The 13,985-nt window shown below is 43.2% G+C and overlaps 1 protein-coding gene across 4 annotated transcripts in view; it reads left to right on the top strand.

The window, feature by feature from the left end:
* Positions 1–11,900: 11,900 nt before the first annotated feature.
* The window catches only part of LOC124153051 (AP-3 complex subunit delta-1-like), a 41,826-nt gene continuing 39,741 nt past the window's right edge, over positions 11,901–13,985 (top strand). For 2 of the 4 annotated variants that reach the window (XM_046526166.2, XM_046526165.2), the window contains exon 1: positions 11,901–12,142. In XM_046526166.2, the coding sequence (XP_046382122.1) occupies positions 12,047–12,142 (96 nt within the window). In that variant the 5' untranslated portion in view covers positions 11,901–12,046. The remainder of the gene's footprint in view (positions 12,143–13,985) is intronic. The other 2 variants (XM_048400035.1, XM_046526167.2) reach the window with 2 other exon arrangements.

Genomic DNA, 13,985 nt, shown 5'->3' with positions numbered 1-13,985 from the left:
AAGTTCAGTGACGCCCAATAGCATGTAGGGAAAAGAGAGCACCCTGCTTTCATTGAGCATGATGAGTCGACTTTTCCCCGCCACGTTTTGTGCCGCCCACGCAACCTGAGTGGAGCGAATGTCTCGGTGTAGATACATGCTACAGACTAAATCAGTCTCCAAGTGGATTAAAAAGTTTACCGGAAAGTAAATCTTTACATTGAAACACTCCCCTCTGTCATGAACCGTGACGGTGAATGAGTGTGTGGCAGACTGGTAATTCAATAGCATCAGATGAAGTTTTGCAGTACATCATACTCAGACCCGTGAGGATCCGTGAGGATTCAGCCACCCATGTTTTCCGTAAGAGGCGATTAACGGGATTGGGTGGTCAGGCTTGCTGACTTGGTTGATGCATGTAATCGTATCCCAATTGCGTGAATCGATGCTCATGCCGTCCATCACTGGATTGTCTGGTTTTATTTACAGACCGCCGTCATATAGCTGGAATATTGCTGAGTGCGACGTTAAACAACAAGCTAACCAAACTGTGATGAAAATATATTTTTGTGGACGAAAACCAAAATAATTCAGCATTTAACAGTGCTATTTGAAAGATTTCGTTTTCCGCCATGCAGGAGTGTGAAAGATATAAAATAGTTCCGAATCATTATACCTTATTCAGTAAAACAAATGCAAATAATGAAACATTTCGTTATTCGTTTCACGAATCTCAAATGAATAACCAACTAGCATGGTGTTATCGAATTACAAAGTGTTAATAAAAATATTTATGCTTCAAACTGGAGAAATGTGCCTGCCACGAAAAATACATTATTGCAAGAGGGGCGGTTAGGTAGCCTAGTTGTTAAAGCGTTCGCTCGTCACGCCGAAAACCCTGGTTCGATTCTCGACATAGGCCCATTTCTGGTGTCTCCCGCCGTGATATCGCGGGAATATTCAATTTGCTCTCATAGTCAATAGTCACTCATCAGTCACTCACTCACATAATTGCAAAATGTTTTGGTAAAAATAATTATTTAGGTCCTTGGTTTCGAATAAAAAAAATATCCGGTTCTTCGTCGTCGGTCCCTAACGCGATGTTCGACAAACCCGGAGCTACTAGCATGATGGTTGAAATACTCGGAGTCCCTGAGAGGATGTTCCACATACTGTTAGCATCTTACGGAAGCCTTTTAGGGCCATTTGTTTTCATATTTTTTTTTTGAAATTTCAAGATGCTGAGTTGAAATTTCAAGATGCTAACTTGATGTTTCAAGTTACATAAGTCTAAATTTCAAGATAATAACTTGAAATTTCAACTTAGTATTTGAAATTTCACGAAATATTTTTTTTTAAAAATGGTCCTAAAAGGCTCCCGTAGCATCTGGTTTGGAGCTGCTGCAAGATGCTTGACTCGCTCATGGCTGCTGCATGATGTCGGATACACTCATCGGAGCAGCAAACATGATATTATGTCTTTGAAAAGCATTTAGAAGTGATACACGTAAGAAAGAGAATGTATGGATGTCAACAACGTTTCGCAGTATATACTTACTCCTTCATCATTCACCTGATATATTCCTCATAATAAAGAAGTTGATAAATTCTCTTCCTTAAACATGATATTGACCACACTCGGAGATGCTAACACGGTTTTGGACGCACTCGGAGCTGTTAACACGGTTTTGGACACAATCGGAGCAGTTAACACGGTTTTGGACACACTCGGGGCAGTTAACACGCTTTTGGACACACTCGGGGCTGCTTACACGGTTTTGGACACACTCAGAGCAGTTAACACGGTTTTGGACACACTCGGGGCAGTTAACACGCTTTTGGACACACTCGAGGCTGCTTACACGGTTTTGGACACACTCGGAGCTGCTAACACGGTTTTCGACACACTCGGGGCTGCTTACACGGTTTTGGACACACTCGGGGCTGCTTACACGGTTTTCGACACACTCGGGGCTGCTAACACGGTTTTCGACACACTCGGGGCTGCTTACACGGTTTTCGACACACTCGGAGCTGCTAACACGGTTTTCGACACACTCGGAGCTGCTAACACGGTTTTCGACACTCGGAGATGCTAACACGGTTTTGAACACACTCGGGGCTGCTTACACGGTTTTGGACACACTCAGAGATGCTAACACGGCTTTCGACACACTCGGAGATGCTAACACGGTTTTGAACACACTCGGAGATACTAACACGATTTTGGATCTACTCGGAGCAGTTAACACGCTTTTGAACACACTCGGAGATGCTAACACGCTTTTGAACACACTCGGGAGATGCTAACACGGTTTTGAACACACTCGGAGCTGCTAACACGGTTTGGGACACATTCGGAGCAGTTAACACGGTTTTGGACACACTCGGAGCAGTTAACACGCTTTTGGACACACTCGGGGCTGCTTACACGGTTTTGGACATACTCAGAGCAGTTAACACGGTTTTCGACACACTCGGGGCAGTTAACACGGTTTTGGACACACTCGGAGCTGCTAACACGGTTTTGGACACACTCGGGGCTGCTAACACGGTTTTCGACACACTCGGAGCTGCTAACACGGTTTTCGACACTCGGGGCTGCTTACACGGTTTTCGACACACTCGGGGCTGCTTACACGGTTTTCGACACACTCGGGGCTGCTAACACGGTTTTCGACACACTCGGGGCTGCTTACACGGTTTTGGACACACTCGGAGCTGCTAACACGGTTTTCGACACACTCGGAGCGGCTAACACGGTTTTCGACACTCGGAGATGCTAACACGGTTTTGAACACACTCGGGGCTGCTTACACGGTTTTGGACACACTCAGAGATGCTAACACGGCTTTCGACACACTCGGAGATGCTAACACGGTTTTGAACACACTCGGAGATACTAACACGATTTTGGATCTACTCGGAGCAGTTAACACGCTTTTGAACACACTCGGAGATGCTAACACGCTTTTGAACACACTCGGGAGATGCTAACACGGTTTTGAACACACTCGGAGCTGCTAACACGGTTTTGGACATTCTCGGAGCTGCTAACAACATGTTTGACTAACTCGGAAATGCTGGCGTTTTATTATCGATTGGTGTTTTGGGATTTCTTATTGGTCACAGGTGTTATTGATTACAGTATAATATTAACATGATATTGTTTGGGCTAGTGGATTTTTGTATCGATTGGCCTAAAAACATTCCACTTCACACTTGATCTTCGCATATGTATTTCACATAAGAAAATCGTGTATATGTTGGCGAATAATGACAGGATATACATCACACCAGTGTCCGAGCTGTTGTGTGTGTGTGTATATATATAAACAATTCAATCATAAAGTAATGAATCGTAACATTCTACAAGAACAGTACAACAGCGGCGAGATGTCCAACTTTACAACTGGGAGATGCCATGTTTGAACAAGTACATTGCTTTACAACTGGGAAATGCCATGTTTGAATAAATACATTGCTTTACAACTGTGAGATGCCATGTTTGAATAAATACATTGCTTTACAACTGTGAGATGCCATGTTTGAATAAATATATTGCTTTACAACTGTGAGATGCCATGTTTGAATAAATATAATTGCTTTACAACTGTGAGATGCCATGTTTGAATAAATACATTGCTTTACAACTGGGGGATGCCATGGTTGAACAAGTACATTGCTTTACAACTGTGAGATGCCATGTTTGAATAAATACATTGCTTTACAACTGGGAGATGCCATGTTTGAACAAGTACATTGCTTTACAACTGGGATATGCCATGTTTGATCAAGTACATTGCTTTACAACTGTGAGATGCCATGTTTGAATAAATACATTGCTTTACAACTGGGAGATGCCATGTTTAAACAAGTACATTGCTTTACGACTGGTAGATGCCATGTTTGAATAAGTACATTGCTTTACAACAGAGAGATGCCATGGTTGAATAAGTACATTACTTTACAACAGAGAGATGCCATGGTTGAACATGTACATTGCTTTACAACTGGGAGATGCCATGTTTGAACAAGTACATTGCATGACAACTGGTAGATGCCATGGTTGAACAAGTACATTGCTTTACAGCTGGGAAATGCCATGTTTGATCAAGTACATTGTTTCACAGCTGGGAGATGCCATGTTTGAATTAGTATATTGCTTTACAACTTGGTTTGTCAGCACCATATCCGTTCTCGTGGGTTTCACCGAAGTGGTAAACGTGGTAAACGTCTGAGACCTGCATCATTTCCGGCTTTCCTCCCACATTAAGCTATAATAAGAATACTGTTAAAAGAGGCGTTAAACCCAATTCACTCATTCACTTTACAGCTAGGTAATAGTTATGCTTGAACATGTACATTGCTTTACAGCTGGGGGATTCCATGTTTGAACAAGTACACTGCTTTACAGCAATAGGACATTCCATGTTTGAACATGTCCATTGCCTTATAGCTTGGAGATGCCATGTGTGAAAATGTACAGTGCTTTGCAGCCGCGGCATGCCTTGTATGAACACGTACATTGCTACAAAGCAGATTTGTGATTATGTACTTAAATCATGGGGGAGAAGGTGATGAGCGAAGCAGTAATGAAATGAGCAGAAGGCTCACGTAATGAGCCCCAGAAACCATTGATGCCATAACGCTAGCACTATCGATCTCCACACGGGGGTTCCAGGACGGTTACATTGTCTGGTTTCAGCCTCCCTACGCGGTTTCGCCAGACACAATCCGTACGTTATGCATAACGTGGTTCTGCTCCACTTTCAGTGCCACAGTTGTAGAACACGCATTAGTGAGGTTCGCCCTCGTTGAGTACTGCTGGAACTGGAAGGCGTGAGTCTGATCACACAGTTGAGAGTGGGCTTATAGATCCACATTGGCCAATGGCTCTGGGCATCTGCCCCGGGGCGCTCTGATGAACAATATGTGTCAGTTTCATCTGCTAATGAGCTGCTGGTGAAACCGGCTATCTATGCTGTTTTCATGCCACAGTCCTGATAGTTAAATTTCTATTTTCTGATTGACTGTATGTGATCACAACGCCTGTGATATGCTTAACGAACACGTCGGTCTATTTTGACATATTTTGACCTCCTCTTTGGTCTAGTGGGTAGAGCGTCTGTCCGGAGAGCGGAAGGTCGGTGGTTCGATCCCCTGGCCGCGTCATACCAAACGATGGTACTTGTTACCCTGCCTGGCGCTCGGCATTTAGGTGGATAAAATAAGGACTGTTCGACTCGGACTCAGTACATTGTGTTTGGGTAGGGTATTCATGTTGAAACCGCCTCGTGGTATCTCATGGGGTAAGAACTTTAAAAACAACCCTGCATGCATAATTATTTCCAATGGAAAGAACAGAATCTTCTTGCATGCAGAAATATTGCAATGGGAGACACAAACAATCAACTTACATCTAGCTACATTACACTGGACGAGACACAAAGAATACCTTTGCGTTCATCGGTATTACAGTGGGAGACACAAAAATCCCCTTGCATACATCACTCCTACAGTGGGAGACACAAAAATCCCCTTGCATACATCACTCCTACAGTGGGAGACACAAAAATCCCCTTGCATACATCACTCCTACAGTGGGAGACATAAACGATCCACTTGCATACATCACTCCTACAGTGGGAGACACAAAAATCCCCTTGCATACATCACTCTTACAGTGGGAGACACAAACAATCCACTTGCATACATCACTCCTACAGTGGGAGACACAAACAATCCCCTTGCATACATCACTCCTACAGTGGGAGACACAAACAATCCACTTGCATACATCACTCCTACAGTGGGAGACACAAACAATCAACTTGCATACATCACTCCTACAGTGGGAGACACAAACAATCCCCTTGCATACATCACTCCTACAGTGGGAGACACAAACAATCCACTTGCATACATCACTCCTACAGTGGGAGACACAAAAATCCCCTTGCATACATCACTCCTACAGTCGGAGACACAAACAATCCACTTGCATACATCACTCCTACAGTCGGAGACACAAACAATCCCCTTGCATACATCACTCCTACAGTCGGAGACACAAAAATCCCCTTGCATACATCACTCCTACAGTGGGAGACACAAACAATCCCCTTGCATACATCACTCCTACAGTGGGAGACACAAAAATCCCCTTGCATACATCACTCCTACAGTGGGAGACACAAACAATCCACTTGCATACATCACTCCTACAGTGGGAGACACAAACAATCCACTTGCATACATCACTCCTACAGTGGGAGACACAAACAATCCCCTTGCATACATCACTCCTACAGTGGGAGACACAAAAATCCCCTTGCATACATCACTCCTACAGTGGGAGACACAAACAATCCACTTGCATACATCACTCCTACAGTGGGAGACACAAACAATCCCCTTGCACACATCACTCCTACAGTCGGAGACATATCACTCCTACAGTTGGACATACAAACAATCCCCTTGCATACATCACTCCTACAGTCGGAGACATCACTCCTACAGTGGAAGACACACAGAACCCACTTGCATGCAGCAATATTACAGTGGAAGACACACAGAATCCCCTTGCATGCAGCAATATTACAGTGTGAGACACACAGAATCCACTTGCATGCAGCAATATTACAGTGGAAGACTCACAGAATCTGCATGCAGCAATATTACAGTGGGAGACACACAGAATCCACTTGCATGCAGCAATATTACAGTGGAAGACTCACAGAATCCACTTGCATACATCAATATTACAGTGGAAGACACACAGAATCCACTTGCATGCAGCAATATTACAGTGTGAGACACACAGAATCCACTTGCATGCAGCAATATTACAGTGGAAGACTCACAGAATCTGCATGCAGCAATATTACAGTGAAATGCCCCACGCTGGTAATATGCCGACGGCCGCGCAGCCAAGGACGACACTGACGGATACAGAGATGGTTGGCAGACCCACCCACATTCACGCTACCCTACCCCCAAACTAAAACTATTTTAATATAAAATAAATATCCGCGCCCACAAGGTTAAATAAAACGTTATAATGACGTTAAACAATACACCATATAAAAAAGGCTCTGTTCTACTTGGTTAACATGACCAGATGTCACCAACGAACGTCATCAATTAACATACTCATATTCATCCAGCGTCTCTGTATCAGATATAGGTGATGGATCTGTCGTAAACGGTTTCTGTCTCATTCTCAGAAAAACTCACGCACGACTATATAAATGTTAAATAGCGACATCTGGACGCACGAAGTGTGAAGGATTCTTTTGGAAATGAGGGACAATTCATTGCCAGCACTAGAATTCACATATTTCCTTATTCATATTGGTCACATTGTCCATTAGTATGTTGGTCCAAATGGAGATTTCATATAGATTGCACGCGTGTAGTGTTGACCATAAATGGGTGGGGTGGTTCCTTTCGCTGTGTCCTGTTCAGTGAGTCGGCCTGTGATCAGCATTCAGAAGTAACGCATCAATATCACATCGACATGAAGAATGGATTTCACAGTTGTGACCCGTGGGGAGTGGAACCTGGGTCTTCTACCACGAGGATTCCTTTCCCCGCAGGGACTGAGGTCCATTATTTGTGTCTCTGACTAAACAACTGCTGCATGCAAGGGGATTGTTTGTGTCTCCCACTGTAATATTGCTGCATGCAAGGGGATTGTTTGTGTCTCCCACTGCAATATTGCTGCATGCAAGGGGATTGTTGTGTCTCCCACTGCAATATTGCTGCATGCAAGGGGATTGTTTGTGTCTCCCACTGCAATATTGCTGCATGCAAGGGGATTGTTGTGTCTCCCACTGTAATATTGCTGCATGCAAGGGGATTGTTGTGTCTCTCACTGAAATATTGCTGCATGCAAGGGGATTGTTGTGTCTCCCACTGAAATATTGCTGCATGCAATGGGATTTTTTGTGTCTCCCACTGAAATATTGCTGCATGCAATGGGATTGTTTGTGTCTCCCACTGAAATATTGCTGCATGCAAGGGGATTGTTTGTGGCTCCCACTGCAACATTGCTGCATGCAAGGGGATTGTTGTGTCGCCCACTGTAATATTGCTGCATGCAAGGGGATTGTTGTGTCTCCCACTGCAATATTGCAGGATGCAAGTGGATTGTTTGTGTCTCCCATTGTAATATTGCTGCGTGCAAGGGAATTGTTTGTGTCTCCCACTGTAATATTGCTGCATGCAAGTGGATTATTTGTGTCTCCCACTGTAACATTGCTGCATGCAAGGGGATTGTTTGTCACCCACTGTAATATTGCTGCATGCAAGGGGATTGTTTGTGTCTCCCACTGTAATATTGCTGCATGCAAGTGGATTATTTGTGTCTCCCACTGTAACATTGCTGCATGCAAGGGGATTGTTTGTCACCCACTGTAATATTGCTGCATGCAAGGGGATTGTTTGTCACCCACTGTAATATTGCTGCATGCAAGGGGATTGTTTGTGTCTCCCACTGTAATATTGCTGTGTTTCTTGGTTGGCAGGCTTACTTTCGCCGCTGTATCCATACATACATAATGCATGAGGCTATACGTGCATTACAGCACATGTTTATTCATTAGTGTATGTATTTTATATACATCGCGCATATATACAGGATGCCGACTAGTTTAATATGTCACCATGGAACGTTTCAGCATTCCAAGAATCCAACGTACATTATATACTATTCCTTACACAACAGATCCAAAAGAAGCCAAGATATTGTCAAACGGAACATGAACTACTTCTGACATCCCTTAGCACTCATAAATGTAGAAGGTTCGCATGTGAAGCAGATGCAATTACTCAGATGAATTGCACTAGTGTGTAAAAAACAATTTGGTTGTAGGTGGAGAGAGAGAGAGGGGCGGGGGTGGGGGGGGGGGGGGGGGGGGGGGGGGGGGGGGGACAGGCATTCAAAATGTCCGATAAATATCTTTCCAATTTGTTATTGATATTGAAGAATATGTCCTCTCAGAATCGTAAAAATGTCCTGATACAATTTGTTTCGTGCACAATCGTTGTTAATATGATCAATGAGGACAATATCAGCTCAGAGGCGAATAGGATGGAACATACACCTGTATTTATCTACAGTGCCACGACTCCTAGCCACGGAGGGTGTACAGTGTCACGACTCCTAGCCAGGGAGGGTGTCAGTCTTCTGTTGTTGAGGAGCTGCTTCCAGTTCTGTAACGCCGCTGTGTTTCTCTGTTCCTACATGGAGTGAGTGAGTGAGTTGGTTTAACGCCGCTTTTTAACATTATTCCAGTTATATCACGGCGCGGTGTCATCTTAATGTGGGAGGAAAGCCCGAAGTGATGCAGGTCAGACGTTTACCACTTCGGTGAAACCCACGAGCACGGGTATGGTGCTGACAAACCTAGAAACATAATCGGTGCGAACCGGGATTCGAACCCACAATCATAGGTTTCCTGGCGTGCCCAAGGGACGCAACTCTGCACAGCGAATCGCGGCGCCTTAGACGACTGGGCCCCCCGTGCGTGAATGAATGAATGAATGACTATTGATTGCTTGTCATCGTATATAAACCGACTGCTTAGGACTTTGCTCTCATACCAGTGAAGATCCGGGTTTGAATGGGCCTACACCAACCGTGCATGTCGTACTGTGCTTGTCGAATGAGGCGACTAACGGGATCGGGTCGTCAGGCTTGCTGACTTGGTTGATGCATGTCATTCTATCCCAATTCCATGGATCGATGCTCATGATGTCCAATCACTGGATTGTCTGGTCCAGACTCGATTATTTACAGACCGCCGCCATATAGCTCGAATATTGCAGAGTGTGGCGTTGGAATTGGTCTACAGCAACCCATGGTTTGTCGTTAGAAGGTGACTATGCTTGTCGTAAGAAGGCGACTAACGGAATCGGGTGGTCAGGCTCGCTGATTTGATTGATCCATGTCATCGATCCCAATTGCGTAGATCGATGACCATGCGTGCAATTGATGACAGTCATTGGATTGTCCGGTCTAGACTGATATATAGTATAGCTGCAGTATAGCTGACTGTCGAGGTCAACCAATAACAAACAACAAATTTCGGCGCCTCAGAATAGCGGACGCCCGGTTCCCTCGCAAAGGTATACGTTATCTTTCACGAGCATATTTCACAACAATGTTCCTACTGTTAGTTTCACCCGCAAATCTGAAACACGTCATGTTGTCGACATTTTAAATACAACAGTGATCCGTAATTTCTCTCTCGTTTCTTGTTTAACGCCGCTCTCAGCAATATTCCAACATTATGAAGATTCACTCGTAGTTGTGGAACGTCCGAAAACAATTCCGACATCCAGTCCCATTTTATTTTTAAATTGTATATGAAGAAAACAAACACTGCTCAGACGTTTGTTTAAATAAAAAAAACTCAGCCTCCAACTGCTTGCAAATAAATTTCATCCTCAATAAAACCTCTCGCCGCAATATGGTCTTCCCCATCAATACAGAGTATCTCGTGAACAAAGCCATAATCTTTGACATCGAGACAGGAGCATGATATACAGTATGTCTGTAACGCTTATTTATATTAATCTTTCAAATCTTCCATTTCAAGATGCCATATCATGCAAGACACTGAGTCGTATCCCTGGACAAGGTCATATTGACTCCTCTTGTCCCGCTGTGATTTGACTGTTCAAAACAGTTGTTGACTGTAAATGCCCATTAAGCAACATTTACCCCTTGGAACAAAAATACAACATAACAGCACTTGAATTGATAGACAAGACATGAATCATATATTAACATTATTACAAGTTATGCTGTGAATGAGAACAAAAAAGAGGTAATGTGTCCACAGTTTGGAGGATGGTATCAGTTGTTCAGTATTCGATCAACCTTCAAGACCTGAAATCAGCACATCAAACTCCCTTCATGTCACAATTGTCTGTCAGTATTGTGTATGACCACCATGATAATCAACGCACGCCCAAACTCGACGACGAGAAGATGTGACAGAGGGCTTGTGCTATAAATTGTATCTTTGCTCTAATTTGACGGTGAGGTGAGGTGAAAGGGGGTTTAACGTCTTTAACGTCGCGTTCAAGATTATTGCACTTATATAGCGACGTGCATGCACGTGTGAGTGTGAGTGTGTGTGTGTGTGTATGTGTGTGTGTGTGTGGCTGCTTGTACTAGTCCGGACTGATGCCAACTTATAGTGCTAGCTCACTGAGATACCATGCCGCAGTTTAACATGAATACCCCACTCAGACACAGTATACTGACTCCGAGCCGACCTGCCCTTGTTTTAGCCCCTTAATGCTGAGCGCCAGACAGGTTAACAACAAGTACCATCTTTTAACGTCTTATTTCCTTAATAAGATTATTCATTCTTATTCAAGTTAACTTTCACAAGGAAAAATGTTTTCTATAAAAAATCCGGAGGGGGGGGGGGGGGGGGTCATACTGCTAATTTCATTGATCTGTTTTACAATCACGTGTACTGTTTCGTGAGACAGTGACAGTTTTTTAAGATTCTTTCCATAAGTTGAATTTGAAAGTGACATATAAAAAATCTCAGCGACTTAAATTAAGAACCCCCCCCCCCCCCCCCCCCCCCCCACACACACACACACACGTACACACACACGTCATCACAGCCACCAGTACTACCAACATCAGTATCAGAAACACCACAGTTCTAAATAGCCACCAGGCCAGGTGCCCGTTCGACACAATTGTGTAATTTTATAACCATGATAACGGCATTGTGACTATCTGCTCCAGAATATGAATTCACAACTTATATTAAACATCAATATATAACTTGCATCTTAAGTATTAATACAGATTTGCTGGGTTCCTTGGAGTTGTCCTCCCTGCAATGAACATAGATGGCACTATACTTTGTGTACGCGTCACGGGGTCATGTGATCTCTGAAAGCGGAAGCCATGTTGGATGAGACTGTCGACTTTATCGCCGATGCATCCTAATCAGGGATGGATACTTATAAATCAGTGACATTCTTGAGCAAAATGAGGATTTTGTCACATCAAATCTAATTCAAGATGGCGCTCAAAAAAGTGAAAGGGACCCTAGAACGGGTCCTGGACAAGAATTTGCAAGATCTTGTACGAGGCATAAGAAATCACAAGGAAAATGAGGTGGGCAGGTTTCGCTTGCCACAATATGTCATGTCACCTGATGTGTCCTATGTCATAATTACCTATTGAATCTTAGATCTAAATCAGGATAAATGTATTGATAATTTTAGTTAGTTATCTGAGAGACGTTAGTTCCGTCTTCGCTTGATCTGCGCAGAAGCCGGTAGCCGGTAAACTGCCGATGTGGAACCCGTCATTATCAGTGTAATTTAGACCTAAAAGTGGGAGGGACAAACGATATACTGTTTACGGATAAGCACTGTAAGTCCGTATTTTCAGCTTAAAGGATGCATTTGTTTTGGAAAGTTATTGTATTTTGGTTATCATAAATTATTTGTTGCATGATGTCATTTATGAATTATACATCAATTTTGAAATAATCATCCAACTTAACAGTTTGAGACGATAAGGCAGGGTAGGCTGTCACATGAACGGTGTTGCAATAAGATAGTTGATCACATGCCTTTTCATAACCATCGAAGCATGTTATGTTTTTACATTTTTGAATAGCCTGCTTATATGACAGGTCAAGGAATACTCTTGCATGTCACATAACAAAACAACTTGGAGATAACCTGCTCAGTACAGGACTTAAGCATAATATTGACGTTCGTCATTGTGAGTTATCTTTGAGTTCAGATAAGGTGTATAAAGGTCTGTTTGATTTACATGATTTAGTCTGATCTAATTGTCTCCCTGATCATTGTTTACATCAGTTGTACTTGTTAACAATACACTAGTACCATAGTTGTTGATTGGAAATGAAAAAAGAATTTATTTTTACCATAATCCTTGGCATGGTACCTTGTTATTTTTTAATATTAAGGGTCATATAAGCCTCATATTTTCATGCTGTTAAATCATGTATGTTGGCATATGCTGGTGATGAATTATACATAATACATTTGATAGGTGAAGGAATATTAAGCCCTTATTTACATAACCTGTCCTAAAGAACATGGCAAAATGCATACCCCCCCCCCCCCCCCCCCCGAAAAAAAATAAATGCTACAGCATGAGAGAAAATACCTTTCTCGGGTATAAGCATCAGAGAAAAAGATCTGATTTTAATTGTGTTACTTTATCTTTCATCCATTTTATTTGCTGTAAAACCCATCATGGCTTTCATCACAATTGCCAAAACAGTTTTAGTCCATTTAGTAAAAACTTCTTCTATGTGTCACAAATCTTATTTTCACTGTAACAATAATCAGTAAGAAACAGAATCATAATGATCAGAGTTGAGATGATTGGTTTTTTGTTTGTTTGTTGTTTAACGCTGCGCTCAGCAATATTCCAGCTATATGACGGCAGTCTGTAAATAATCGAGTCTGGACCAGACAATCCAGTGATTAATATCATGAGCATCGATCCATGCAATTGGGATCAATGACATGCATCAACCAAGTCAGCGAGCCTGACCACCCGATCCCGTTAGTTGCCTTTTATGACAAGCATAGTGACCTTTTACGGCAAGCATGGGTTGCTGAAGACCTATTCTATCCCGGAATCTTCATGGGTCTGTTGAGATGATTGAACTGCTTGGCCTTGGTCAGTTAAAATTACAAAGGACATGTTGAAACGTAAGGTAGATGGCCTGTCTGCCTAGTCAAAATTTCGCCCCTTCTCCATGTAGCTTTACCGCCTCCGTGGTCTAGTGGTAGAGCGTCCGCCCAGAGAGCGGAAGGTCCGGGGTTCGATCCCCGGCCGCGGCATACCAAAAGACGTTAAAAGATGGTACTTGTTGTTACCCTGTCTGGCGCTCGGCATTAAGGGGCTAAAACAAGGACTTGTCGGCTCGGAGTCAGTATACTGTGTCTGAGTGGGATATTCATGTTAAACT

The sequence above is a fragment of the Haliotis rufescens genome, unplaced genomic scaffold (genome assembly GCF_023055435.1).
Source record: "Haliotis rufescens isolate VD_foot unplaced genomic scaffold, xgHalRufe1.0.p SCAF_2, whole genome shotgun sequence".
Taxonomy (NCBI): domain Eukaryota; kingdom Metazoa; phylum Mollusca; class Gastropoda; order Lepetellida; family Haliotidae; genus Haliotis; species Haliotis rufescens.
This window is presented reverse-complemented; position numbering and strand designations above follow the sequence as displayed.